We start from the raw sequence: 25165 nt of genomic DNA on the forward strand, positions 1-25165 counted from the left end.
TACTTCTATTATTAACTTGGTGCAAATGACATTCCAGTACAAGAATTGTGGCTCACTGAGGTTGCTGCTGATTCAGGCCTGGATTGGTGTGGTTGGGCAAAGGAAAATAGCTAGATAAAGAAGATTTCAAGCTTTTGGCCTTGAAAACAAATAAAGCTAATGCATTCCAGGATGGATTTCACTTTGTGCTAATGCCAGCCAGCTAAGGTTCATGGGTTCTGAAGCCAACATAAAGTGAGAGAAGTGACCAAAGTCCTATTGCTAGGCAGCGTCTGGTTGATTTGATTGTCATAGAGATGTAGCCTTTGTTTCTCCCTTGGCAGAATTCTATTTCCCTTCTCTCCAGTCTGTCTTTCCTGATCATCCTTTGCATTGCTGCCAGACTTCCATTCCTTTTGTATAAATATGACCAGGTCACTCCTTTGATCAAAACCCTCTGATAATTCTGTTGCTTACTGAGTGAAATACAAATATTTTATTTTAGCATTCAAGGCCCTCAAAATCTGGCACCATCCTTCCTTTCTAGGCTTCTATTGCACTCTATCCCTTTCATGAATTCCACATTGCAGTTACACTCTCCCCCCAAATTCTACTCAACTCAAGTCCCATCTTCTGCAGTGTCCTTAGGTACTATGGCTTTTTCCTTCCATGTTACCTTCCATCTACTCAGTATATCTCTGAATTAGTTGTTTACATGTTGTTTCCTCTGTCAGAATGTGTACTTCTTGATGCCAGAGCCTGAATTTGCCCTTCTTTGTATCTCCAGTGCTTACCATAGTGTCTAACACAAGCTTGATGAATGCTTACTGACCAACCTACCCTACACTTTTTTACCTTGCTTCTGTTTACATCATCTCTGTCCCTAGAATACTCCTTCCTTCCCTACTCTACTTCCTGCCCCTGCCATCTGTCAAAAGCACTCTTACTTATCCTTTAAAACCCAACTCAAACTATCACCTTCAGGAAGTTATCCTTAATCTCCCAGCTATTAAACCCTTTCTCTCATGAGCCCCTTCCCATAGTAGTTATGTACATTTTTAGTTAGTGTTTCACTGTAATTGTAATGATTTACATGTGTGCGTGCCAAGTTTTCTGTTACTTGGTAGGAGCCTGTATCTTTTGTAAACATTTTATAATAATAACTCATATTTATATAATACTTAAAGGTTTACAAAACACTTTTGCCCACGATCACTCTATGATACAAAGAGAGCAAATATCATTCCCATTTTTACAGATGAGAAAACTAAGTGACTTTCCCAGGCTTTTACAGGTTCCTAAGATTGTCTAGGTTGTGATGTTCAAAAAGTTCTAGAGATGTGGTTTCTGGGTAATTAATCCATATATTAATAATAATTAATATGTAACACAAAAGAATTGATAATTTAAAATAATAAAAATAAAAATAATTTTGTTAGTCAAGTGGTGTTCTTGAATGCCAATGACCCCTCATGGCAGTGGGCTCACAGTTTATGTGCCCTTGGAAGAGTGGATGTTTCTGAGGGTGGCACTCAACTCTGGTTAACAATTAATGAGAGAAGAAATAATACAATGAGAGGTGGGCTATATTATATTGAGGGTCTTGAGGTATGTGAAACTGAATACCCAAATCTTGGCCATAGAGACTTATTAATTTCCATATCACCCGTCTGACAAAGGGAAGAATCCACATTTTCCCAGACCTATCTGATTAAACACAGTAAGCAAGAATCTACCTATTTGTCTAAGCTTAGAATATCTTTTACTGTCTTTGATTAGATCTTAGCCATCCTGACTGGGTAAGTCTTTGAGAAAGATTTCCCATACTGATTTCTGGATGAGGAAATAGAAAAGGGGAAAAACCTTGATTCTGATTCAGTAATTAGTTATTAATACAAGAGTAAAATAATAATTTCTTTCAAGGTCTTGAATTCAGATCTTCTAACTCCAAAGAATGGTGATTCTCTCTCTTCTACAACACTGCCCCCAACTCATGTTCTCTGCACACTATGTGTTTCATGCATGTTTATAAAACTGAACAGATCTCAACTGTGCAGAGAAACTTGTTTTAATAATAGTGGGGGGGGGGCAGCATCATAACCTAATCTTTTTAGATCAAAACTCCCCATTTCAGAGGTACAAACTAGCCCTTATAGTCAGGTTGATATGGGTCCTTTATGAAACAAAAATGAGAAGGGATTGATAGGGAGGAATCTATCCCATCCCTTCCATTCCAGTCCCTACTCAAGCTGTGGAAACTCTAAAAATCCCAATTGTCTACAAGGTCGCCCTTCATCAAAATCCCTCTTCCCATCTTTCTCTGTATTCATTAAGTACCAGTAACTTCAACCAGGGCTGCCGCCTGAAGGTTGCCAATGTCTCCAAACTTGAAAATTGAATGATGCCAGTTTTAAAAGTTGTCATCATTTACTTCAAACAGTAGGATAGTTGTATCAGTAATGATGGAGAAACTCTGATCCCCATTTCTAAGACTGGGACTATTCAAACAGAACTTTAGAACACCCCCCCCCCCCCGCTTTTCTAGTTATTTATTTGACAAATCCCTTTATCTCCCTTGACCTCAGTTTCCTCATCTTTAAAATGAAGGTGTTAGAATAGATGGCCTCAGAGATCTTCAACTCCAGATCTATGAGCCTATGGTCTTGGGACACTTACACAAGTAGTTGCTCCATTTACATCTTCCCATTTGCCACTTTTATGTGATCGAGACCACTGATTCTAGTGTGGCTTAAAGCCATGGGTAACTAGCCTTTTTTTAGGGATAGAACAGTTCATAGAGGTTTTTAGAAGATCATTTGTCATTAGAACTAGAAAGAACCTTAGAGGTTACAGAATTTCAGAGTTGGAAGGGACCTTAGCATTCTAGTCCAACCCAAACCCCTCAAATAGTGCCTTCTATGACATACCCAGTTCAGGATTGCCTAGCATCTACTTAAAGACTTTTGATGTGGGATAACCTGCCACCTCTTGAGGCAGCCTGTTCCAGTTGCGGATACTTCTCATTGTTAGGACATTGACCCTGATAGCAAGCTTAAATTTGCCTCTGAAAATTCTGCTCTTTGTTCTAGTTGAGCCTTTTGGACCCAAACTGATCATTTAGTTCTAGTGCCTGGGAAACTGATACCTAAGAGATTGGCTTACCCAAGGCTGCATAGTTATTGTCAGAGAACGAGAACTGATGTTCAGGCTTGATTGCTTTAGATATATCTCAGTGAAGGTGATCTCTCACATACTTATTAAATTGTCGTTTCACATGCTTCATTCAGATTGGCACACTACTTGATATGCAGAAATAGTGATTGAATTTAATAAGTTACATAAATTAATGCTACACGAACCTGTTTGCCTCAGTTTCCTCACCTACTTCTCGGGGTTGTTGTGAGGATCAGAGATAATTATAAACTGCTTATGTTAGTGCTTAGCTGCTTATCATAGATCCTAGCACATAGCATCATAGATCCTATAAATGCTTTTTTCCCTTCCCTGATTCTTGTTTCTTGAGCTCTTGGATTTCCCATTTCACTATGGACCACTAGGAAAATCCCAGTGTGTCAAAGAAGTTAGATACTCTTATGTAAAACCCACTCTGGGAGTGCAAACTGTGATCTGATTCCTACTGGACTTTGTATTTTAATAGAAGTTTCAGCTTCATCCCAGAATTGGCCTCAAAGCACCCCAATGAAGCTAGTCAGTGGTGTTTTTGTTTAACAGCTGGAGTGACTGAAGCCTGGTTTACGGTCTTGCCTAATGTCACAGCAGTCAGTATTAGAGCTGGCAATAGCATCCAGAATTTCCGAGCTCTCATTCCTTTGCTTAGGTTTTTGCTAGATCAGATTGTTGCCTGGCAGACTGTTTTATTTATTTTTGTATAGGCCACTTGTGACCATTCACACTAAACTACCAGTGGCTTATAAAGATTCTTTTACCAGACCCTCGCTACAGAGTTTGAGTCTCTGTTTCAATTCCAGACCCTGTCCAGGACCTCTACAGCTAGATCAACTTGACCGGGTCAGTCTCAAGGCAAATCACCTCAAGCTCTTCAACCACTAAGCCCTTTTTTTCCTGTTTGTCTAATGTCTCAAACCAACCCCCTCCTATTTTGTTCCCCCTGGAATGCCTAGTTTTCTGAGCTTACTAGACTGAGACCCCTTTGGCGTGTGCTCACCTTTTCACAAGTTATGAAGGTAGGGTAGGTTGAGAAGGCCATAGTACTTTCCCTCTTCACCCCCCCTCCCCCTGCTACAGAGCAAATAGCTCCTGCCTGTTAGCAGAAGTGGCAGGGGATGGGGACTCTAGTTTTCCCTCACTCACTCACTGTTTCAGCGGCTGCCACTGGAGACAGTGCTGGATTCCTCCCTGATGCTGTTGCTGCCTAAAGGGGAAAGAACTCGGCACTTGGTGTGCTGCAGACATGGGAGATGGAAGGAATAGAGAAGATTCCATTCATTCCCAAGACAGGCTCAGCCTGGAAGGTCTCAATGGAGAAGTTGTAAGGAGACCAGCCATAGGGTTGTGGTACTAGTTAGGTCCCTGGTGCCTTTGTTCTTTCATCTCCTAAAGAGTCTGGTTATTTCTTCTTTTCCCACTTTCCCTCTCAAAATATTCACCTGTGTGTTCAGCAGCCAAGGGCACATTGAGCCCTCTGATTTTTAAAAACCCCTAAGGGATTGTGCCCTACATAAGGAGCCCGCTGGCCTCATCTGTATCTGTGACATACTGTACCATTGTTAAGGCCATGGGGACTGGAGGTGTTTAGTCTTGAGGCTTTTGTATCTCACTGTAGGACTTAAGGGTGGATAGTGTAGCAAGGGAAAGATGAAATGATTGAGAAAACAGGGGCTCAATATTCTCAACATATTATATTGGTTTATTAAGCAATGAATGGCAGTTGCCCAATAAACCAGCACCAGACCTCCTCGGCTTAGGCCTGGACCCCAAACACAGGGGGAGACAGACTTTTATACATTAAAAACAGTAAAATAATGACAGTTAGCTAAAAGGGAACAATACAACTTTTCCTATGGAGGGACAGAACAGTCCATTAGCATGATCTAGATGGTTAAAGAAATCTTCTCTAAAGGATTTTTCAAATCCTGTTTAGATCTTGGGCACATTCTTGTTCTTTTGTGACTAATCCACATGCTTAGTTTTTAAGACTTGGGCAAGCTGCTTTTGGCTTCAGCTTTCCTCATCTATGAAATCAGGAGGCTGGGCTAGCTGATCTCTAACGGGTCTTCAAGCCCTAAATTTATGATCCTTTGATCCTTAAAACACACCTGAAATATTGTTTTAAAATAACTCATTGGTGTATGTCTAGAATTTTGTGATTTTGATGGTTTCTTCACTTTTCCTCCCCATCCTCCAGAATGCCATTCACAGAGATTCACTATTCCATCCAGAATCACCCCATGTCCATGTGCCAGTGACGGGACAAACCCTTTTATTTCGGAGCCCCTTTCTCAGTGACCAAATTGTGACCTTTCTCCTATATTGCTTCTTTCTCATCAAAATCAAAGGTTCTTAGTTTTCTCTGAGCGATCATCCTTCATTCCCTCTTTCCCTTTCCTTTGGGGTAAATGGAGCTTTAATTGTTTGGTTTGTTAATTTATTAGGCTTTGCTCAAATGAACTATCTTGTGTTTTGACAGTGTTTCTGCAGCCTCTTTTTCAACAATTTAGATTTGCTGGAGGCTGCCAAGTGAAACAATTAGTTTTGGCTGCTTGCACTCATCTGTTTTACTGAAATACTACACATTCTTCTCCAATGAATAGGGCATAAAAATAGGTCCTGGGTTCATTGTGGTCTTTCTGTTTTTAAAATAGACATTGCCAGCTGAGACCTGGTTCCCCACATGGTGAGATTATATCCCAAGTGTTGGCTTGGAAGGCTTGAATCCTCACCATGCACATCCTGTCCCTGACAGTCCAGCCTGGGAGCTTGGTGGCATTCTGTCAGCCTGTATTGTGGGAGATGCCTTATTATGGACCCTTGTAAGCTCTGATGGATATCAAGTTTTGGGCTTAATATGCCCCAGTTAGGGAACTAATAATCAGTGTAGGTCCTTTCACATAACGTATTTCTTCATTGTCCTTTATTCACCTCAAATAAGCACCCACTAGATACAAGTACTCTGTGATCTGGAACACATGATTGTTGGATAACGGAGGAAATGTCCGTAGGACATCGGACTCAGACCAAAATTCAACTCCTCCCTTAGACACTAACTAGCTGGATGAACCCGGGCATTTCACTTAATGTCTCTTTGCCTCACTTTCTTCATCTTTAAAATGAAAAGGTTGGATTAGGCAGCCTCGAGGGTCCCTTCTGGCTCTAAATCTTATCCTGATTTTATTATCTTGCCCTGGTGCTGTGTGAGAAGTGATTAAAGAAGGAAGGAAGGAAGAAAACAAGTATGAAATGCTTACTATGTGCTAGGTATTGTGCCAAATGCTTTACAAATTTTATCTCATTTGATCCTCACAGTTCTGGGAGGTAGGTGCTATTACAGTCCCAATTTAAGGTCTAGGAAACCAAGGCAGAGGTTAAGTGACTTACCCAGGGTCACAGAGCTAGTTAAGTGTCAGAGGCTAGGTTTGAAATCAGGTCTTCCTGGTTCTTTTAATTATTTCCTATTTATCCCTTATACAACTTGCTTTGTATATATTTGTTGCGTATTGTCTCCTCTGTTAGATTGTAAGCTTCTTGAAGGCAGAGATCATTTCAGGCAAGTACCTGGCACATAGTAGGTGCTTAATAAATATTAATTGAATTGACTTCGGGCCTACTGTTCTGTGCCACCAACTGCAGAGGCAGCTGGTGACTGACTCCATCCTTTCTTACCTGTAGTTACTATGTATCCTTCATACCATTGTCAAATTAATATTTCTTAAATGCATTATTTTCTGCTCAGAAATGTTCAGTGGCCTCCTATTGCCTCTTGAATATAGCTCATATTTCTCCAGCATTCAAAGCCCTCAATAGTTTAGTGCATCTACAGAATGCTTTGGCATTCAAAGCCCCTCAGGACCGAATGCTTTCCTCCATTTCCAGTCTTCTTACATGTTGCTTATGTCGTCCTCCCCTCCCCCTGCCAAGTACACTGTGACCCAATAACACTGGCCTCCTTACTCTTCCTTGACCAAGAAATTCCATTTCCAGACTGACCATTATTCCCTGGAATAATCTCAAGTCTTCACTTCTTGGCTTCCATCAAGTCTCAGCTAAAATCTCACCTTCTACAAGAAGCCTGTCCTGGTTCCCTTAATGCTAGTGCCTTCCCTCTGAAACTACTCCAGATTTATCCAGTATATACCTTGCTTGTATAAAATAGTTTGCATGTCCTCTCCCTCCTTAGGCTATGAGCCCCTTGAGGGCAGGGCCTGTCTTGGCCTTTCTTTGTATTTCCAATGTTTAGCACAGTGCCTGGTACATAATAGGTATTTAATAAATGCTTATTGACTGACCTTACAGGTAAACTGAGCCCAGTTCTTTCCCCGCCCCTGCATAGATTGGCTTAATGTCTGCACATTGTGAGCTAGGGGGAAAAGAAAATCAGACATTGCATTTCTATATACGTTCACCTTCATGTCCTTCCCTAGCCACAAGTGGCCCTGATCCTGAGCAGCCTAGAATAGATGCCCACTGGTTCTTTGTAGTGTGGTTTGAGGGAATTCTTCTGGTGTCCATATATACACTGGAGGCAACTAACTCCATAGCTCCCATCAAACTATTATGGAAAGGGGTGTTTATCAGTGTCTGAGGGGCAACTTTGTATTGTGGGAAGAGCATTGAACTTGGAGTCAGGAGAGACCTTGGATTCTAATAACTATTCCTAACACTTACATGGGCAAGCCAAGTACCTACTTCCCTGGGCTATTTAGGGCTCCAAAGAGATGATATATAAAATTGCTTTGCAAACATTGAAAGTGCTCTATAAATGTCAGCCATTATTATAATTTACGGTTTATTTCCAGCAGTTCTTCTCTTGGACGCTGGGAAAGGGATGGGCACTGAGGTATAGTTTATAGATCTGCAGTCCTTTGCAGGAAGACTCAGATTAGAAATTACAGTCTTCTGTTTTGGGGAGTCATAGATGAGTGTCAGGATAGCAGTGGGGGTGCCTTCTGTGTTTTGGGTACCTTACACTAACAATTCCGTTCACTCAGCTAGATGGTTCCTATCATTTTGTACTGGCTCAGGGATGGAATGGATGGATCTCAAAGCTCCCTGTCCACATGGATTAGAGATTTTTTGCTCCTTCAAGGTGAGTCAGGGGTAATGAGGTATGCTGCTTGCAGAACGGAGAGACTGAGACGTAGAAAAGTCTTTAGAGCATCCTTGGTCCTGAATAGGAGAACAAGAACCAGGGAAGTCATATTAAATGCCCTCCATCGTTTCATGTCAGTTTCTAGCCACTGGTGAAATAAGGGTGTGGTCTTTGCTTCATATTTATTTTTGCAAGGAGGTTAAAATGACTCACATTATAGAAAAGGACCCCAGGGTTTAGACCATCCCAAGGAACAGTTTTGTGGCAGAGCCTGGGGATGCTTAGTTTGAACTGATGATAACTATTGTCACCTTTCTATCCATCTCTACTCTTTTTTCTTCTCTCCCACCCTACATATATGTATTTCTGCTTCTGGGGGCATGGGGCAGAGTTAATCTTAAAACTATATCTTTAGAGAATATTTCCTTTCCTTCCCTTTTTAAAAAAAAATTCCTCTGTTGTACAGTTACTTCTCTGCATCCATCTGTTTCTCCCTAACAAACATCTTCCTTTGGGATCTTGGTGCTGAGACTTCCCCCCTGCCTCCATGTCCACCTCCCCCACCCCTACCCAACTCTCCAAGAAAGTAACTTCCTCTAGGTCTCAGCTTCTCTATCGGAAAAAATGTGAGGGATGAAGGGAGACCGTTGAATTAGAAGGTCTCTCAGTCTCCCTCTAGCTTGCTAGGATTCTCGGAGTCTGTGTCCGTGTAGTTATGTTTGAAAAAGGACTAAAACAGTTTAGTATAAGGTTATTAGATGCTGCTCCAGTGCTTCTGTATCATGGTGATGGCCTAATTTGGTACTACTATGACACTCTTTTTTTCTTCCCTACCTCCCCTCTCTTGCTTTCCTTCCCCATCAGCTAGAATACTTACTTTGAGGTCAGAGGTTCTCTTCTGGAATGCTTGCCTGCCTGGCAGAAGCATCTAAAGAAAGATTCCTGTTCAGAGTAAGGTGCTGGTCCAAAAAAGGCAGCACCCCCCAACTTGATTGAGTATCCAGTTTTGAGCTCCTCCTCTGCATTACAATTTCCAGATCAAAGTCAAACCCATTCCCAAAAATCTTGGGGCCCTACTTCCGAGCTATTTTTAGCCAGTATGCTTATTTAAAGAAATCATCATTTCTGTGTTGACAGTGTCCCTGAATAGTATAGTGGTAGCTCTAAATATGCATGGCATACAGAATGGTTCACTTAGCAAATAGGGCCTGTTTAAAAATTGCATCAGATAAATATAGAACACCTACTATGTGCAAGGCACTATACAGTTTAAAGCTACTTCATGTCCAGTGTGAGGTGATTTGTTTGTAGCGTGATATGATGGGAAAGACGTTGGCTCTGGAATCTGAGGCCTGTCAGTTGTTGTTCAGCCATGTGTAATTCTTGTTGACCCCGTTTGGGGTTTTCTTGGTAGATACTGGAGTGGTTTGCATCATTTTACAGATGAGGAAACTGAGACAAATAGAGTTAAGTGACTTGCCCAGGGTCACACAGCTAGTAAATGAATGAGACCAGATTTGAACTCAGGAAGATAGGTCTTTCTGACTCTAGCCATCTATCCACTACTTGCCCTGGAGTCTGAGGACTTGGGTGCAAATCCTCTTTCCATTGCTTGTTACCTTGGGCAAACCACAATCTCCCAGAACCTCAGTTTTCTTCACTACACAGTGAGGAATTTGGACTGGATGTTCTCTGTTCCCTTCCATCCCAAGACCTGTGATGATCCTATATCTATGACATCCATGATCTTATCACTTTGGACCTGTATAGCCTGGGATTTGAAGCTCTAAGTGGTGGGAGATAAAGCTATTTTTGTGTCTTCTAAAGACTTTACTTATTATAGGGATGGGGATGATTTTGTTTTGAAATTATCTGACTGTATTACTCAAATTTAAATTCTTAAGCTCTTCCTGATGCCTTCAGTTTAGCTCCTGAGCCCCAGGTGGGAATCTCTAACTAGGCCCATATGGAAAACCCCTAAGGTGGAGAGATTGGCAGCAGTCTGGGGCCTTGAACTTTTATAAAACATGAGACCCCTTCTGGTCCTGTTAGGGCTGCCCTGCCACCTTAGTGAGAACTGATGGAGACAAGGGGAAAGAGAAAAGAGCTTCCACTGTGAGACTCATTGGAACCAGCTGGAACAAAGAGAACTCATTGTTTGCTCTTCTTAAAACACTGGGGGTGAAGGAGCACACATTGCTTGTCATTCTCTTCTCTGCCTCTGCAGTCTGCTTTCTGCTCTGACCAGGGCTAGGAAATAGAGGGAGTGAAGGGGCACACACTGATCATGAATCACTGGCTTACAGGCTACTTCCAGCTCAGATGAGGTGGGACAGTTAGAGGAAAGAATGGTAGCTGATGAGCATGTAGGTAGAAAGAGGGAATGGGAATATTTCCTGATCTGTCTAAATGATGATTTAAAAAAAAACAAAACTGCGATCAGACATAGCTTTTCTGGCATAAGCTTGGGAAAAAGGCATCCCAATGAACTGATACTCTGAAAAAGAACTTGAGTTTAACAGTCAATGACTTACTGATCAGAAAAAATTTAGCAATATTATCTTAAAAGGTTGGCAGCAGCATCTTCTCCAAAATTTATAATATACCCATCTCCAAAAGCTCCCATTATACATGATGGTGAGTTGTGCTCCTCAAGGAACTAAGATGCAACCCATTCCCTGTAGGTATTTGTTAGGTGTTGCAGTGGACAGAGTGTTGAACTTGGAGGTAGGAAGACCTGAGTTCAAATCCTGCCTCAGATATGAGTTGTGTGGCCCTGGGTGAGTCACTTAAATCTGTCTCAACTTGTTTCCTCATCTATAAAATGTGAGAGTGAGGGGAGTGTAATAGCACCTAAATAAATTTTAGAGTTGATAGGAAGGACAAATGAAAGTAATTTGTAAAGTGTTATATAAATGCTACTACTACCTTCACTATTATCATTTTTAGTATTACTGTCAGTTTGTCAGAGACATATTACATCCTGGGTCATCACCAGTTTGATGTCTTGCCACTAGACTCCAGTGACTCTAGAGGAAAGGACTGTTTGATGAGGTCAGGCAACTAGATGTTGGGGGTCCTGGGTTTTTATCCCAGCCCCACCATTGTGGGCATGGGGGGTTGGGTGGAGGGGAGGGGGAGTCTTCATAACAGATCTCTCCCCTGCTGTAAGGAACAGGTTGCAGAATTCACCGGTGTCTCTAAGTGGACCTGGGGCTCTGTTAGGGGCTGGTCTGACTCAGACCACTACCTTGTTGGTTCAGATTTGATGTTGGGATGAAATGAAGCACTAGTAGGTCATTGAAGAATTACCACAAGGAGACTTACTTAGCATAATGTAGAAAAGGGTGCGGTAGCACTTTGCTCTAAGCTTAGATACCTGATCCCTTTATCTCTTTTATGGAAACACATGTATGTGGTCTGCAGAGCATGGAGTCACTCAGCTGGTCAGCAAGGCAGGGAGTGGTATCTCACTATCTTAAGACATCCACCAAATCTTAAGGACTCTGGCCCTGTGTGGGTGGCCCTTTGTGTGGTCTTAGGTGACCAATATGTCAATACAGCCAGAGGGTACCAGAGAACTGCCTCAGGGGACACAGAATTTTCCTCTCCCTTCTTCCCACCAGCACCACATCAGGTCCCAGATTTTTCACCTTTTTTGGGAAAATTTAGCCCTAACTTAGATTGGAGGGAAGTAGGGACAGACCCTGATGGATACTGTTCTTTCACAGTCTCCGTGCACTCTGAGATGGCTGAAAGGATTCAGGGAAATAGTGTGGCTATTTCAGATATTTAAAACTAACATCCGCCACTTAGCAAGGCAGCTGAGTTCACACAGGGATTTTTCCATTGAAGGAGAGGATGATGGAATATCCTGCTTTCAGAAGAGCAAGAATTTTGAACCAAATAAATGCCATGTGTCATTGGTCTTCAGTTTGAACAGAGATGTTATCTAAACATACACCTGGAGATCAGGTTGCATTGCTAAACTGACTATTGCTTCTCAGTAATCCCCTTTTATCGTTACAGACTTTTAAAGTTTTATTGGTGCTTTTTGTTTTTTTAAGTCACAGTCCTTTCTGGAAATCCCCATCCTCTCCCTCACCCTGTAATTGAATCCTCCCTAGTAACAAAGAAAAACATTTAAAACACCCAATGCGACGACCCTGTCTAACAATATAGACAACAGTTTGCCCCTCCCAGACCCTCTCCTTTTTCTTGAGAAGAGCACGATATATTTCACTGTCTGTTTTCCAGGATTATTATTGGTTATGTTGTTTTTCTTTTAAGTAATCTTATCTTGTGATATACATCTCAGATCCATTTTGGCAGACTCAGAAATAGCTACCAGGGGAGCTAGTAGAGTAAGACCATGCAGACGGCAAATAGGCAGATTTTTAAAATTAATTTTACTGGGGGGGGGGGGGGGTATCTTCATAGTCATCTCTGGAAATTCTCACCCTTAACCTGGAATTGAATCTTTCCTTATAACAAAGAAAAATAGTTAAGCTATAACACCCAATACAGTGTCCTTGTCTGACAAAGCATACAGCATTTTGCCCTAGTAGACCCTCATCATTTTACCAATGGAACATGGTATATAGAGGACATTGGCCAGGTCAATGAAGGAAAAGTTGAGGGAGGGCTTGGCGTGAGTGGTGGATTAATCCATTGTTCTTACTGACAAGGTTTCATTATATTTTGTTTTGTTTTTTTTTCTTTTCATAGAGTCAGATGGATTTCAGCATTGCCTCTTTGTCCATCCAAGAGCCAAGTGGCACAACCCAGAATGAACCAAGGCAACTGTCCAAAGTCCCTCAGGGTGCCCAGGCCACCAAATCCTCTCAGGGAAACAAAACATCAAGCATGGATGGCCTTGGGTCCATCTGGAAGGAGGAAGAATCCTCTTTCTGGAAGATAAATGCAGAACGCTCCCGGGTAGAAGGACAGGAGTCGGATTTCCAGTCATTGACCCCTAGCCAGATCAAGTCCATGGAGAAAGGGGAAAAAGTCCCCTCAGGCCATTACCGGCAAGAATCTGTCCCAAAGGACAAGGAGGTGGCCAAAGGGGAAAGACCCAGTGGCCCTTGGCAAGAGAAATTTACATTCTCTAACCTGAGTGCTGAGAAGGAAAGGGCCCAACCAGGCCAGTCTTCAGTCAGCTTGCTGGATGATGGCTTCCTCTCTGAGTCTGTGGTGAAGCTGTCAGCATTAGGCACCAAAATGGAGGATACAGAAGATGCTTTAATCTCAGAGTCCACACCCACACAGGTTAGATGGTCTCCTCCACTTTCTCTTCCTTCACCCATTTCACATGAAGAGGAGCTACCCATGGCATGCACATATCCACATATCTGTTCTGTTTTTAAGAAAGGCAACAGAACGGTAGGGTTGGGAGAATTGGGATTTTGCCCCCAGATTTTACCATTAGCCAAATGTAGCAAGGTTAACTGTGTGGTCTCTTCTTATCCATGGGCCTGCTTGTCTGCAAAATGAACATCCCCAGTATCACCCCATGCCTGTTTCCTAGGGAAGTTTCATGTAGAACATTGGGTAAGGAGGGAGTTATCTATTGATGTGGAAGCAGATGAGGTTGATATTTTGAGAGTACAGCTCTGCCTTAGACATTAAAGAGAGACCATTGGGTTACATGTGTTTGATCAGTCATGGTATCCCGAAGAGAAGGCAGAGGAAATGGAGGTAAAGGAAGTTGAGTTTTATGCAATGTGAGTGACGGGCACTGAGTTAAGTATTTCTTGTGATCATGGTAGAAGTGGGGACATCAAACTGAAATAAGAATATTATACTTAATCTGTGGGATTTAGATACCTCAAGGGCATCTTTAGGGATTGGTGAACTCATTCTTCCACAGTAAGGGGGAAGGAAGACAAAGAGAAGCACAGCAAGGACTTGGGAGAAGGAGATGGGCCTATAGGGGAAGAAAGGAAGAGGAAAGACATCCAAGGATCATTGCTTTTGGATTATTTTGCTGTGAAGTCAGAGCTCTAAATGGAAGAGGCAAGAACAATTAGCTGTGATAAAGTTGGAAGCTTGAGGTCTGCAGTAGCTCTTGTAGTCTCCTTGTTTGTCTGTGTTCCACTTTGTAAGAGGCATTGTTGTGCAAGGAACAAAGCAGTAAAGCTGGGTGTGGTCACTTCAGTGAAGTCTTTCTGCTAAAAAGGGTCATCTCTGCACAAACACTATCTGCAGTCACCTCAGTTAGAACTTCATTTCTATGAGCAACTCTCATGAAGATCTCCTAAGGACTACAGCAGTCATACTTTTTCTTCATTTAGCATTTTTCTTAGAGGGCATCATGATTTCCTTTACAGAATCTCCCCTTTGGAAGAGTCCTCAAAGGTTACCTGGTCCAAAGTATATCTCAATAAGAATCCTTCCTGGTACATACCTGACAAAAGTAGCCACCTTTAAGTCCTGCTTAAAGACCTCTAGTGAAAGAGGTTTGGGGCCCATTACTTCTTGCAGGCAGCCCATTTCACTTTGGGATAGATCTTATTCTTAGCAAGTATTCTCTTACATTAGAGTTACTCTGTGTAACTTCTACTCAGTAACCAGTTGTATCCTCTGGAGTAAGGCAGAAAAAGTCTGATCCCTTTTTCTTTCCTCCATTTTTTTTTTTGGTGGGGAGACCAGGTCTCCCTATCTTACCCAGGCTGAGAGCACAGTGGCCATTCCTTACCCCACTACCAATTTGGCCCTGAAATTTTGACCTGCACTGTTTTTGACCTGGGCCATTTTACCTTTACCTTAGGTAGGCAGCCTAGTGGTCCCCATTCCCAGGGGTAACCATACTAGTTCTGGCCTTGATGACAGCACCCTTTAACTTTAGCCCTACTGCAGCTCAGAACTCAAGCGCTCAAGAGGTCCATGACTCTCAGCCTGCCCTGCAGCAGAGATAACAGGCATAGCACTCTCTCCAGGTGATCTCTTTTCTATAGAACAATACCTTAGATGCTTGAAGACAGCTATCCCCAGAATCTTCTCTTTTCCAGATAAAACACCCTCAGTTCTCTTAGTCCCTCCCCATGACCTTGAGACTCTTTGCTTTCCTGGTCACCTTTTCCTGAATGTTCTCCAGTTTATCAGTGTCCTTTCTAAAATGTGACAGGCATAACTGTCACAATATCCCAGATGTCGTCTGACTGAGGCAGAGTCATTGGGGCTATTAATTCCCTTTCTCTGGACTGTAGCCTAGGATTACATTGGTTTTTCTTTTGGCTGCAGCATCATACTACTGATTATCAATGTATTTGGGAAAGTAGAAAAGGGATTAGGAAGTTGAAAACCTGCTTACCTGTAAACTGAAGAGGCATGATATGATAGTCACGTTCCTAACTCTGGGCACCTCTTACACTCCCAAAGTTGTCAGAGGTGGTAGTCAAACCACTTCCTTCCATATTGTGCTCTTCAGTAACTGCCAAGTTTTGAAAAAACCACATGAAAGCCATGGTTGTCCTTTGGTTTGCCATCATGGGATCATGTGGCAACCAGGGTGAGGGTGTTTGGTCTAGGGGCAGAGCTCAGCATGCTATTCTTGGCTGTCCCCACTGTTCATTTGCTGGGTGACTTGGAGACTGGTCTCATTGTTCCTACATATGTTGTCAGTAGAGCTGACAATGCTCTAAGCCATCAGGGTCAAGTGTTCAGGATTCCTTTGAGAAAACAACAAAACAAAAGACTGGCTTGACAGTGTGTGTTACTTCCTGTTTTCCTCTTGTGTTACTCTCAATTTATCCTTTAACTTTCTAGTTGGCACAATCTCCAAATCTATAATTCTCTTCTCCTGATTACTTCCTTCTGAGCCAACAAAGTAGATAAATGGCTCATAAAAAACCTTCTACAAGATACTTTATAGGTGGGCATCCAGCTTTTGCCTTAGCACTTCCAGTGGTGGGGAGCTTACCTCTTCACTAGGCCACTCATTCTGTTTTTTACACTCAATTCTGTCAGCCAGTCAAATCAGTAAGAATTCATTAAGTGCTTACTATGAGCTAGCCATTATCCTAAGCACTAGGCATACAAAGAAAGGAAAAAGAAAGTCCCTGCTCTCGAGGAGCTCATAATATAATGGGAGAGGAAAAAAGGTCTTCCTTGTATTGAGCCAAAATATACCCCCTGTGACTTCTGCTCATTTGTCCTGGTTCTGCCTTCTGGAATTACATACAATGTATGTAATTTCTCTACCTCATGAGAAACTTGTAGATATTTGAAGATAGCTATTATATGCTCCTTCTTACCTCTTCCACTCATGCCTTTTCTTCTATTAACTGTCTATATTAATATCTATAAACTATAATAACTTTAGTAATTATAGTTAATACAGTAACTCCTCATATGAAATGATTTCCAGACCTCTCACTTTCCTTGTGACCCTCCTCTGGACACACTCTCATTTCTCAATGTCCCTCTAAAAATGTAATGCCAAGAGCCAAACAAAATATTCCAGATATGATCTGACCCATGTAGCAGCAACCAAGTACAGAGTACAGTGGGACCACTAAATTTATTCAGTTCAGTAGATATTAAGCACCTACCATGCACTGTGCCTAGACCACACTAAAATACTGCCTCCTTTTCCCTGGATACAAAACTTTTATTTGTGTTATTATTATATTAGTCTTTTTGGATACCCACATTCCGTTCATTAAGTATTAACTGTTTGTCAGGCACTGTTCTAGGTACTGGTCAAATATTCATCTCATGAGTGGAAAGGGTCTTGAATTTGTAGTCATGGGAGTTGAGCTTGAATCTCTGCTCTACCCTTTACCTCCTACATGGCTTTGGGTAAGTATGTCACCTTTCTGGGTTCCAGTGTCTTCTCTGTAAAATGACAGGGTTGGGCTCAATGACTACTCTGATTTCTTCTAGCTCTAGTTCTATGACTGCCTATATGGACATCTTGATGTCTAAGGGTAGGGGTTAGGCTTCAAAGGAAGATTGAGTCAGGTGGTAAATTTTTCAAAAAGTTGTAGCAAGAATGATCTGGGGACTCAAACCAAGACTTTGGGCTCTCACCCAAGATTGCTTGCCTAATATACCATACAAAGTAAATAAGCATTTAGTCAGTCAACAGGCATTCATTAAGTGTCTACTCAGATTCTGTGCTAAGTACTGAGGATACAAAGAAAGGCCAAAGACAGCCCTTACCCTCAAGGACCTTACTATCTAAAGGATTGACAGTAAATAAATATGTACAGAAGAAGCTATGGAGAGGAGAAATCTGAAACAATCAACTGTGGGAAAGCACTAGAATTAAGAAGGATTCTAGTGGGTTTCCTGTAGAAAGTGGGGTTTTAGCTGGGACTTGAGAAGCCCAGAGGCCAAGAAGAGCTTTGCACACATGGGGAGATCCCTGGAGCCTGGAAATGGAGTGTTTGAGGGACAACCAGGAGTCCGGTATAAATTGATTGAAGAGTATATGTTGGGGAGTAAGGTACAAGAAAACTGGAAAGGTAGGAGGGGATAGGAAATGAAAGGCTTTGTATTCCAAACAGAGCATTTTGTATTTGATCCTGGAGATGATAGGGAGCCACTGGAGTTTATTGAGTAGAAGTGTAGTGTGGTCAGACCTGCACTTTAGGACAACCACTTTGGCAGCCGAATGGAAGATGCACTAAGGTGAGAAGAGATTCCTGGTGGTCTGACTAACCATCAGGCTATTGTAATAGTCATGGCATGAGATAGTGAGGGCCTGCTTGAGGTTGGTGACAATATCAGAGGAACTAGAGGGGTGTTTTTGAGAAAAGTTTTGATGGGGAAATTGAAAGGTCTTGGCAACAAATTCTATGTGGGGGTGAGATATAGTGAGGAGTTGAGAATGACACCCAGATTGTGAGCTGGGGGAACCAGGGGGATCATCTCCCACTGCCCTCAATAGTGAGAAGGGAAATTTGGAAAGGAAGAGGATTTAGGGAGAAAGATAATGAATTCCCCTTTGGACAAGAGTTTAGCTGGACACCCAGTTTAAGATGTCTGAAATTTTACCTTTGGTTTTGGCCTATTCTTAAACTATTAAGATCTCTTTGAGTCCTAATTCTGTCATCTGCTGTTTCCTTCCCAGCTTTACTATGTTGAAACATTTAAAAAATATTTCCACTTCAAATGGTTCAATTTTTTCAAATGGTGCTTAAAAGGATGATAAGTTGTCTGAAAAATTCACTTGTATGGAATTCCTAGATCACTCCCAAGGATACTACTAGATCTGTGGAGTGTTGCCATCATCTGTATGTTGGGGGTACTGGAATGATTACATGGGGTAGAATGAGGTTTCACGAAGTAGGTTGGAGGAAGCAATGTTAAAAAGGAGGGAAGGAACTTGGCTTAGTAGAGCTAAGCAGGCACTAGGTTCAGTTTGGTGAACAAGTTAAGTGATTTGCTCAGGGTGACACAGCTAGTAAGAGTCAAATTTGAACTCAGACTTTAAGTGTCTTCCTGACTCCAAGCCTGGCGCTCTAACCACTGCACCACATAGGTGCCTTGTTTCAGTGCTTAAACTGAATTGACAATCTTCAGGTATTCATCTACCAGTATAAATCACAATGCGTCCACACTTTCATCATCAAGAGTTTCCATCATCAAAAATGTTCATTAGATGAGGACCAAGATCTTAGTAATAATGTCTTCCAAACTGACCTTGAGTGATTTTTGGATTCTAGTCTAGTACTCAAAGCCTTTCTGACTTGGTAGCATCTACCAAAGCACATGCAGCCACTGACTAAACCAAAGACTCCAGGGTTACACCACGATAAGGGAGGTGTTGGAGGGTAGGTCTAATGACACTTGGCTAACAATTGCATCAGAACTGATAAATCCAATTGAGAGCTGCCTCCCTGAAATAGTCACCTGGAATAGTGTTTATTTTCCCAACAATATTGTCCTTGTCTGAAATGTCTCTAGAATTCCTCTATTGGAATTGCCTTCAGGACCTGCCACTGTTTCTCTTGACTACCCTCAGTGCTATCATGAGTCATGTGGAGAAATGTAGATAACACCTCCTTGCTTTTTTTCCCACTCATTTTTATGGAGTGTAACGATAAATGTCACAAATCCTGTTATGTGGGTTTTGTATTCATGTTCCCTAACCTCATGTGGGTCCCTGCTTGCATGTGGGGCTTTTTATTCTTTATTTCAAAATTCCTCTGTATTTTCCACTCATCTTTTTCTCCTTACTTTGTCAATGAGAAGCCTTCTGAGGCCTCCCCTGTTGATCTTATACTTTCTGTCTTGTCCTTGAACTCTGCTCCATCAGTTAACCCCTTGATTATATCTTTAGTCACTCCCTTTCCGTTGACCCCTTTCTGCCTAGATGTACTTGGCATTTGATGCGCGCACACACACACACACACACACACACACACACACACGTCATCCACGTGAACTACTAGCTTATCTCTGCTCTTAAGAAGTGCAGGAAAAAAGTCTATACTGGAGGCTTCCAATTCCTTCTGCCCACTCACTCCTTAACACCTTGTCATCTGGCTTCTTGCCCTTACCACTTCGCTGAGACAGTTCCTTTGAAGGTCTCCAGTAACCAAGCCCAGCGATCTTTTCTCAGTCCTCAGCCTACTTGACAGCTGAACTTTAACTCAAGCTGGTTGCTCCACCTGGAATGCTTTTCATGTCCTCTTCATCTGTTGAAATCCCACCTGTTCTTTATAAAGGGAGTGGCATTTGGATTGGGCCTTGAAGTTTTTCGTGATCTCACCATATAGGAAGAAGATACTTCTTATAGCATGTCTTTGTGTGTGTCACTTAGCATAATCTGCCCTGTGTTATACTTGTTTATGTACGTCTTCTCTCCCCTACTGCGGAGAAAGGTCTCTGAGGACAAGAGGCGTTTATTACTCTTCTTTGTTACAATGGTAGCCCCTAGGATGATGCCTTGCATGGAATAGGCATTACGTATTGATTGACTGAAAGAATGAATTGTTGAATGAGAAAGCTAGGTAATAATACTGTGTTTGATCAAAAACAAGGTGTCACTACAACATGATGAGAATGATTTTCTTGTGTGGCTCATGAACTCTCTCTGAAGGCAGATGTAAGAGAAGTTCCAGAAATATCTGGAGTGTTGTTAGAATTAAGTGCGTAGCTACCCAGAGTAACTACTTTGGGGAACAACACTCACTTGGATATATATTGTTTTGTTATTCTTTAGTCACATATATTCTGTATGAGAGAGCCTTTGAGAATTTCCACTGAGGTGGGAAAGCAATTAAAATGAGCAAGAATTCTGAAAGGAAGCCAGAACTCTGGGTAAAATGTACTTCTCTGCCTGCTAGCCATCCCCATGCTTAGTCTTCAGATGCCAGATGGTTCTAGTTCAAAGTGTTGGGAGGGAGTGCCTAGTCCAGCTCCAAAATGTCCCAGGATCGTGTTTAGATCTGGAAAGCTTTACAAAACCTATAGCAGCTTGGGACTTCTGGGATAGCCCGTATGTGTAAGTTATTCCTTTAAACTGAGCCTCTGTTTCAAATGAGTCTTCCTCAACCCTAAGGATGCTCTTAGTTTAGAGAGTCATTTAGCTTTCTTTGAATGAAACAAGCTTCCCTATCTTTAGCTCTCCCCATTGTGAAGATTATTTGTGCTATCTATCAGAAAATATGTCTTTAAGATTGTGTGTTTGAGAGAGAGATGATTCAACATGTCCTTGTCTCCCTGGTCACTGTTTTATTCATTCTTTCCTTTCCTCTAGGCTGTGTCTTATATGGATAAATCTCCAAAGCTGACGTGCTCACAGATGTCATTAGGAAGGAAGGGAGGGAATGCTGGGTGCTGGCAGAATCAAGCCAGCCTGTACTTAATTTTATTTAATTTTCTAGTTCCAAGCACTGGGGTAAATTGAGGTCAGGGAGATTCTGAGAAGGAAGCAAGCACTCTCATTTGGGTCATACTAAATGAGATGCTGTATTTAGAATTTGCTTCACTTGGAAAAAAAAAGCTCACTTGCCTTTTTTTTCTTCTTACAGCTCAATACAAGTAACGTCATCTTAAAGACGGGATTTGATTTTCTGGACAACTGGTAAAATGCAACAAAATCAAGAACCCCAAAACTTTTTTTTCCTGAAGCGTTGTGCTGGAGAAGAAGGATAAAGAAAAGGCAACTTTCCCCCTAATATCTTTCAATTTTCCTAGATTTTGTGTACTCTTTTCTTAATAATTTGAGACTATTCAATGTTGCCTTGTCTAGATGTTAGCATTTGTCATAAGATCAGGCACATTTTGATTTTTTTGTGATTGATAATGACAGTTTTTAATTTAGAATTTTTTAAAGCCTGCCACAAGCTGATTAAATATTGTAGGGGAACTTCTGTCTTGAGCTCCACCAAATTCTCTTCTGCTCACCAAATTCTCCCTGTCCCCCAGAAAAGTACTTATTTGTGAATATTTCATGTAGAAAAACTACAAAAGCAGACTGTCCACTATAACCTCTTTTATTTAAGAATTCAACTCTTTTCCTTACAATGATTTCCTGGCTAAAATGGCTCTGACATCTCAGCAGCAATCATGTCAAGATTTACCTCTCTTTAAAAAACTCGCCAGCCACTGCCAACCTGTGCAGGTGGTCTAGTCCTCTATCAACAGCTCCCTTGTTGGTACTGGCCTTAAACCTCCTGTCAGTCTTAGAAACCAGTGCATTGGTACAAGTCAAAGAAAATAAGGTTATTGTCATGCCTCCCTAATACAGATCAATACTGTGGATGGCTTTTTTTTAATTGCATGCTTAAAGTTTTGTATTAACCTTGTATTGTTTCATATCTATTTTAGCAACTGTCTCAGAGCTACATTTTACTTGAGTTTTATACCAGTTCCTTCTTTGAAGAGCTTTGTTCCTTATGTGTCCCTGGTGATTCCTTATCTAGGTGGGAATGTGGAAACTACGTGAGTCATTGATAAAGGGCTATTCTGATTGGTTGTCTTAGAACCCAGTGGGACACTGGTTGGTGAACCAAGTTTCTCTGTTCTAAAAGATTCAAAGACTGCTTACTCCAACAAATAGCCTGCCTTGCTATGTGTTCCTCTCAGAATACACCAGGCATTCCTCCCCACCATCAGCAGAAATGGAGGTCTAATATCACCACTAACCTATCCATCCTGGAGAACTTTGGGATTCTGATGTGATAGCAAGGGACCTTCCTGGGGCTGAGACTGCCTTCACAGGACTTTCTTTGCTCACTGTACAACCACTAACTTTCGCTGGAGAACTCCAGTCCTGTTCACATTAGATATGGCTCCCATGAAAGGGGAGATACACATAGAGCCTTCTCTGTAAACAGCAACTGTGTTGTGGCCTCTGGCATCTCCTGCAGAGGCTGGGACAAATTCTAATGCAGCACGATTTACGCACTGCCTCTCACTGTGTCCCTCCTCACCTGAAGCCTTAATTTCCCTGAGCCTTCACCAGTGAACGCTTGGTTCTAGTGTCAGAGCGTCTGCCTGTTAGAATTTGAGGGGCTGTTCAGGGGTGGGGTGGGAAGGGTGGGTCTTTTTTTGTTTATAGGACTTCATTAAAAGGTTCCCAGAATGGTTTTTTCCCCCTCTCTCCAAAGACACATGGCAACTACTTTATTTTTTAAAGGAAATTCTTTGTCAAAGTAGTATCCCAGCCAAATGTTGGGTTGGCCCAGCCAATGGCTTCAAGCCTGTGAACTACACTTGGGCCCCTTGGGGCTTGGCATTTTAAGCTCCTCACTGTGTCACAGGGGAAGAATACAGCTTGGCAAATACAGGTTCTTTCTGCTCTTAAGTATAGTTGATCTTTAAAAAGAAAAAAAACAATTCTAGCTTTCTGAGTTACAGGGAAAAAGAAGTCCTCATAATTCCTGAGATAGGGTCTTGCTTTTTCAGCCAAGAGTGCTTGACAGAGCAGCAGTAAAGGGATGATGTAAGCTTCCCTATTGACCATCTGGTCCTATTTTCACAATGGGAGCTCCTCTAAGCCTGGCTGACAACCTAGCCATGCCCATATCAACAAGAAACTGAGGCTGGCTTATAATGGCCTAAAAAGTTAACTTTAAAAAAAAAAAAAAGAGAGATTGATTTAAGCTTGCTTTGAATTAAACTTCTTGGGGGCAGATATCTGGGGGCCCTAATAGATGAATTGACTTTCTTTTGGGGAGGGAACTGCTCTTTTGTCCAAATCAGCTAATTCTCTAAGGGGGGGAAGAAGGGGTAACTCCTTAAAGCTCTGATATTTAGACCTATTAAACTGTCTTCATTCTATCTAGTGTTCATTCTAATGCTAGGTTTCCACTAATTTACAGCTTAGTAAAAATTTCGTGTTTAAAAAATTCTCAATAGCACAATCCCTTGAGATTAATTTTTTTTTTTTAAATTTAGAGCAAACCAGGGGGAGATTACTTGAGTTTTTATTGCTAAAGAGGTAGTAAGGTGTAGTAGAATGGGCAGTCATTTGGCGGTGAGCTAGCTGTGTGCCTGTCAACAAATTCTTTAACTTCCCAGGGCCTTAGTTTCCATATTTGTAAAATGGGCTCATAATGCTGTTTCTTGCCCACCTCACAGGGTTGTTATGACAAAAAAACTTATATGTGAAAGTTCTTTATTAGCAGCAAAAATAGTATTGCAAAAACACTATTATTCATTTTTTACCTGCTTTGGACAAGTATTGTGAAAGAGTGATGGAAGGTTTAAGGGGCAGATTCCTATGGCTAGCTAGTGTTCCCCAAATACATCAAATATCAGGGAATTATGGGAGGCCTCAGATCATGTTCTTTATGAAAAGTATGATATAAATCATTAAGCAATTGTTTGGTTTTTTAATCCTTGGGACTAAACTCAAGCACATAGGGAATGTCTTTACGCTTCTCCCGTGAGAGTCCATGATGTTCCACTCCCAAAGAGAAGACAGTTGAGACTTGGGTTTACCTTGTGCTCTTTCTTAGAGTGGGACCTTAGAACAGGCGTTTTTATTTACAACTTTTCCACTTTAGAGTGCACAGCTAGAGTTCCTCCCTGCGTTCTTTCCCCTTACGATTCAACTCAAGGATTTCGAGTAATGCTTTGGGTGACAGCATCTTCTAAATTTCCCTCAAGCAGGATGGAAAGCTGTGATTATCCTCAGAATGGCATTGTTTCCCCTGTCTTCTCTTCCTCTCCCCCCACCACTGCCCCACCGTAGGTTTCCCCCTTTGGAATGCTGGGAGGCCTAGACACACTGGGAGCAGCTGGTTGAGCATGAGGCAGCCCTGGCAGTCACCCCAGATGGCTTTTCGGCCTCCATCCTGACAGCACAACCTAAGGCCTTGTCTGTGGTTTGACACGTTTCCCTTTGATATGCATTTTCAAAATGACAAATTCTTACTGACAACTTGTACTTGGTCATGTTTTATATTAATAACCTTTAATAAAGTTGTTTTAAATAGATTGTTTGTGTGTATGTTCTTCACCTCCACCTTTATGGATCTGCCCTAGGAGTCTGTTTTGGAATTTCAGTCATCAGAGATGAAGAAAGGGTTAGCCTTAATGAAAAATATGCTTGAATCTTCCCCTGGGAAACTTTGTTAATGTAGTTAGTTACAAGGCTGGTCATTTGGGTGGTTGTGTGTGTGGTCAGAGGAGAGCTATGGCCAGCAATAACACTATAGACAGTAGCATGAAAGAACAGGCTCTCTCTCATACGACATATAGTCCTATAGGAAAACTCTCTTCCATGCTAAAAGTCCTAGACAAAGTGCATCATTGTATTTTGATGTGACCCAACGCATGAAATTCTGTCTCCCGTTTAGACCTCTGGATTAATCTACTCAAAGCTGATCTTCAACGAAAAAAAAGCCAGACTAGGTCTTGCTTCATTTGTTAATAGTGCTACTGGTAAATGGTTAGTTTCCTAATTAGGAGTGGTACTTCCATATTCCTACC

The 25165-nt window shown here is 41.7% G+C and overlaps 1 protein-coding gene across 1 annotated transcript in view; it reads left to right on the top strand.

Moving 5' to 3' along the window:
• C2H1orf198 (chromosome 2 C1orf198 homolog) overlaps positions 1 to 24670 on the top strand; it is a 46929-nt gene extending 22259 nt beyond the window's left edge. The window contains exons 3-4 of the mRNA XM_072647458.1: positions 12995 to 13537; positions 21256 to 24670. Coding sequence (XP_072503559.1) covers positions 12995 to 13537; positions 21256 to 21312 — 600 coding nt within the window. The 3' untranslated portion in view covers positions 21313 to 24670. The remainder of the gene's footprint in view (positions 1 to 12994; positions 13538 to 21255) is intronic.
• Positions 24671 to 25165: the final 495 nt, after the last annotated feature.

This window comes from Notamacropus eugenii, chromosome 2 (assembly GCF_028372415.1).
Source record: "Notamacropus eugenii isolate mMacEug1 chromosome 2, mMacEug1.pri_v2, whole genome shotgun sequence".
Classification (NCBI taxonomy): domain Eukaryota; kingdom Metazoa; phylum Chordata; class Mammalia; order Diprotodontia; family Macropodidae; genus Notamacropus; species Notamacropus eugenii.